The 5644-nt window shown below is 35.0% G+C and overlaps 1 protein-coding gene across 1 annotated transcript; it reads left to right on the forward strand.

The window, feature by feature from the left end:
* Positions 1-283: 283 nt before the first annotated feature.
* On the forward strand, positions 284-5503 carry LOC134238753 (transformation/transcription domain-associated protein-like; the record flags this gene model as incomplete). The annotated part of the gene is made up of 7 exons (XM_062720880.1): positions 284-356; positions 2808-2899; positions 3026-3203; positions 3450-3591; positions 4020-4161; positions 4450-4507; positions 5407-5503. Coding segments are annotated over exons 1-7 (778 nt in total), but the record flags the coding sequence as incomplete, so codon positions are not given.
* Positions 5504-5644: the final 141 nt, after the last annotated feature.

Here is a 5644-nt window from a genome sequence, read left to right on the forward strand (position 1 = left end):
AACTTGTGCATCAATCATGTATTTTTTACAATATTGAGCCTTTTTTGTGTTTTTTCTTACGGAAATGTTATTGTGGAGTTTACATAAAATTTCATCCTCATCACTGAACATTAGAATCTGTATATATAATTCCCTGCCTCTTCCACTGACAGCCCCCTGGCCTACAGTACCCTGGCTGACCTGGTCCATCACGTGCGTCAGTCCCTGCCCCTGAAGGAGCTCTCGATGGCGGTCAACCTTTTCTCTAAGAACGTCCACGACGAGTCCCTCCCCAGCATATACAGACCATGTCCTGTAAACTCCTACTGAACCTGGTCGAGTGTATCAGGGCCAAGAGTGAGGCCGAAAATGGAAATGTGAGTCCATGGACTGATTTACAGATACAACATATTCATATAACATAAATTTATGTTATCAGAGCTAAGGGTAAAGACAGACAAGAAACTTTGTGATTATGTGACAGAGTTATCTGTCTGATTTTAGCTCTTCTGAGCCAAAGGCTCAAAGAGCTAATGCTATGGCCATTTGTGCGGTGTGCGGTGTGCGTTAACTTTTTAGAATATGGGCCATAACTCAAGAACCCCTTGGCCAATCAGTGTCAAATTTGTCACAGGGTATCCTTGGCCCAAGGGCTACCATTTATACTAAAATAAGGGTTGGGACCCTAAAACAAGGGGAGATAATCAGGAAAACAAAACCAAAAGTACTGGTTGCTAAAAAATCTTCTTCTCCAGAACCACCAGGCAGATTTTCACCAAACTTACACACAAGGATCAGAATATGTTGAAGATTAAAAATTGTTCGAGGCATGACCCTGGGGCAAAGGGCGTGATCTCAAGGTCACTTTAAAGTTTACCTAAATGTACCATTAATAAAAATGTTTATATTTTGCTTACTATAAGGACTATGATCATCAAATCTTGTAAGTTGATGCATCTTAGGACTTCACATCATCTTAACTCAAAAGTAGGTCACGCTGACCTACTTTTTTAATTTTGCGGGCATTTGTTTTCAAATTGATTTTAAGGCAAATTTTGGACACTTTTAGGCCTATGATCATCAAACTTAGTCAGTTGATGCATCTTGGGTCCTTGAACAACGTCAACTTAAAAGTAGGTCACCGTGACCTCTTTTGAACTTTATGACTTATCCTTTATAAAACATTTAATCCCATTATTTCAGGCACTGAAAGGGTTAGAATCATCAAATCTTGTAAGTTGCTGCATCTTGGGACCTTAAAACATATTTAAGAAAAAATAGGTCACTGTGACCTACTTTTTGAATTTGGCAGGCAATTGTTTTCAAATTGTTTAAAAGGCATATTTTGATTACCTTCAGACCTTATAATCATCAAACTTGGTCAGGAGATGCATCTTGGGACTCTGAAAAATGTCGACCAAAATGTAGGTCACGGTGACCTACTTTTGACATTTTATGGCTAGATTTAAGTATCTCTAGTACTTATTGGCTTAGAATCATCAAACTTTGTGAGTTTATGCATTTTGGGTTTTCGGAGAGTGACGACCAAAAATTAGGTCACAGTGACCTACTTTCGACATTTTTTGGCTATATTTCAGTAATTTTAGGTATTTATTGGCTTGGAATTATCAAACTTTGTGAGTTGATGCAACTTGGATTTTTGGATAAGTTAGACCAAAAAGTAGGTCACTGTGACCTACTTTTTACATTTTATGGCTATATTTAAGAATCTCGGTACCTATTGGTTTAGAATCATCATACTTTGTCAGTTGACTTGGGTTTTCCGAGAATGTCGACCAAAAAGTAGGTCATGGTTACCTACTTTTGAATATCTCAGGTATTTATTGGCATAGAATTATCAAACTTGGTCAGCAGATGCATCTTGGGACTCTAAAAAATGTCAACCAAAATGTAGGTCACGATGACCTACTTTCGACATTTCCTGGCTATATTTAAGTATCTCTAGTACTTATTGGCTTAGAATCATCAAACTTTGTCAGTTGATGCATCTTCGGTTTTCCAAGAATGTCGACCAAAAAGTAGGTCACAGTGACCTACTTTTGACATTTTATGGCTATATTAAATATCTCCGGTACTTATTGGTTTAGAATCATCATACTTTGACTGTTGATGCATCTTGCGTTTTCCGAGAATGTCGACCAAAAAGTAGGTCACACTGACCTACTTTTGAATATATCAGGTATTTATTTGCTTAGAATTTTCAAACTTAGTCAGCAGATGCATCTTGGGACTCTGAAAAATGTTGACTAAAATGTAGGTCATGATGACCTACTTTCAACATTTGATGGCTATATTTAAGTATCTTAGGTATTTATTGGCTTAGAATAACCAAACTTTGTCAGTTGATGCATTTTGGGTTTTTCAAGAATGTAGACCAAAAAGTAGTCCTAATTTGCTTAGAATCATCAAATTTTATCAGGTGATGCAACTTGGGTTTCAGGATACTTAGGATTAGAGGCTTCAAATACAAGTGATAGGTTGTACAATTTATCAGAAGAGTGATTCAAGGCCCTTGGGCCTCTTGTTAAATGTAACATGTTTATACAATGTAAATTTATGCTATTAGAGCTAAGAAAAGAAATTATAAAAGAATTTTGCAATTTTTTGATGTTCAATTCATAGAGTTTATATTGAAAGTATAAATATATGTTGATTTAAGGTGGAGGGAAAAAATCAAAGAAGCCTGAGAACTTTTAAAGCGAACTAATAACTCTTTGCTTTTCAATACAAATTCATTATTGTTGAAGAACAGTTAATTGTGGTTTGGGTGAGAGGGATTGCAGATGTTTGTATGTTCATCATTTCAGGGGAGAGAACTGCTGATGAGAATGCTGGAAGTGTTTGTCCTGAAGTTCAAAACCATTGCTAAGATTCAGCTGCCACAAATTCTACAGAAATGGTAAAAACAAATTTTATTCTGTTCAAAGAAAATGGTTGATAATAAATACTTGTATCTCTATTTATTTGTAAAAATGACCCAGGAATGAATGTGATGATATCCTATACTTTTATACATCCCCTGCAGCAAACAACAGCCACAAAGTCCAACTCAGCAGACTCCGACCTTGACCGATGCCAAACAGAATGTGGAGGTCAAGGTCGAGGCTCCTAAGACTCCAGTGGAGGAGAGTAAACCCCCCATGACCGCCTCACTCCTGGCTGACACGGCAACCAAGGACACAGACAAAGCTTGGACTGAAAAGGTCAGTAGGGGTCAAGGTCTCATCAATTGACCTAATTAATACCAATTTTCAGTGAAATGAAATTGTAAGTGTAACAATTTAGTGTAACAGGTAAGTGATGTTTTTTTTTATGTTAGTCACATTTGAAAATTTTGTAAAATCATGATGGTATTGTCATTCTTGTCTTTTAAAAAAATAGAAACTTTTTTTTATATGCAGAAATGAAAGATGTTTAAAAATTTTTACTTGACATTTTTATCATCACAGTCGCTGCAGAACCGTTTTGGTGTAACTCCTAGTCAGTACAGCGTTTATTCGGTCAGTGATTGTAGAAGTTTGGTCAAGACTCTGGTGTGTGGAGTCAAAACCATCACCTGGGGCATCGTCTCCTGTAAAGCCGTGGGCGCAGGTTAGTGTTGTTTACAAATAATTAAGATGAGATTTATAACAGAATATTTTCATTGAATTAATTTTATTGACATAATGTTGAATAACTAAAAATACAGCCAATACTTGTTATCGCGAAGTCAATGGGACAAAGAAAGTTTTTTTTTTTGTTGATATTATTGGATTCAATATATTAAAAGTGAAATATTTAAAAGGAATCAGGGGGTTGAAATTTCAGAAACATTTCGACAGACATGTACCTATGGTATTTGAAATAATTAGTGCTCGAGATGCCGAAAATGAACTGTATTTGTTGATGCTTTTAATAAGGAACAAAAGAAGTGTTCGGTGCATATGTATGTGAATGTAATACACCTAATTTAAAAAATGCTTATCAATATTTATTAGCTAGTTTATTTCTCAAAATTGTTTTAAAATTCTGTATTACAGAAGCTGCCACAGTCCAGAACAAGCAGTTCTTACCTAAGGAGGCCCTGGTCTACATCCGACTGGTCAAGTTTGCTCTGCAGGCACTGGACATCTACACAATCAACATCGGGGCTAATGGTCAAGCGGTCATCAGGCCAGCTGTGTAAGTGACCAAACAAGCATTACAAGTGCAAATATACGTGAAATGTGTAATTATGTAACAAATTGTCATTGTATTCAGTCTTGTTTATAATTTTTGGATTTTGTCCAAGGTTGATCTTTAAACTTAGAAAATTTTGTGTGTGAAAACTAAAATTACACAGATGTATATTTATCAAACTCGTAAATCACTAATTACATGAAGAAATAATGCATAAAAGTGTTTTAGAAAGTAACTGCTAGCTTTTCTATGACCTGGTCATTCTCTGTAAAGAGGTTTTTTGGTTGACAGGGTTCAAACAGTAAGAACTAAAGAAGAAAAGGAAGTCCTAGAACATTTTGCTGGAGTGGTGAGTAAACTATCATAGATTGTGGCTATTGTCATCAATACAACTAAGGCATTAATTCAGTGTACAGTAAAATACACATACAGTTAAACTTTGTTATCTTGAACCTGATGGGACTGAGAAAAAACTTCAATATATCTGAGGATTTGAGATATCAAATGTTAAATACTTATAAAGAATATATGGTTGGGACTTCGAAATCACTTCGACATATCCATGGTATTGGAGATACTGAAGTTCAACTGTATATAACAGAGTGCTAGGAACTGACTATTTTGCTTCGTTATAAGCTTATTTGTTATATCTGATAAGTTTACAATATGAATAAAGGGGAATGAAAACCTCTTATAAGCATGTTTTTTTTGACTGTATGTACAGGGTGTGAAAATGATGTCTCTATTTCTTTGTAGTTCACGATGATGCATCCATTGACATTCAAAGAGATCTTTCCTCAACTGTCGAGGTACTCTATGCATTTGCTCTTCTTAGTTTCAAAATCAAAAAGTTCATGTATATTAAAATTTATTAGCAACATTTTCTGAAATTTTTTAACTGGTAACCTTAAAAAATATTTTATTTTTTCAGTACATGGTGAATCGGATTCATAACAATTATGCACTACAGGTAGGGGACACAACTCTTTCTTTCTCAATTTACAGATACTATAGTTGTCTGCTCTTTGATTGATTGATTGAAAAACCAAACTCTTTAGTTGTAAAACTACTTTGATAGATGTACATATATATATACAAGCAAAAAATTTAAGTCACTTCAACAGATGTTTGATAATGTCTTGTACATGTGTTGATGGTATTAAATGCAGTTAATAACACACTTAATTTCAGCTTGACTAATTCTAATGTTATCATTTTACATTACTTGCTATCACTGTTTTCTTTCAGATTGTTGCAAACTCCTTCCTGGCTAATCCCACCACCTCTGCCACATTTGCCACCATTCTTGTTGACTATCTGCTGGCCAGGCTAGAGGAAATGGGATGTAAGTGAATACAATACTGACTGAATCAGTAAAAATGACTAAAATCAGAAAATACTGACTGGATAAGTAAAGACTAACTGGAATCAGTAAATTATGACTGGAATCAGTAAATAGAGCTATCTTAGTTATTTTAAAATTTTA

This window comes from Saccostrea cucullata, unplaced genomic scaffold (genome assembly GCF_032062105.1).
Source record: "Saccostrea cucullata isolate Sc308-1 unplaced genomic scaffold, CSIRO_AGI_Scuc_v1 ctg22778, whole genome shotgun sequence".
Taxonomy (NCBI): Eukaryota; Metazoa; Mollusca; class Bivalvia; order Ostreida; family Ostreidae; genus Saccostrea; species Saccostrea cuccullata.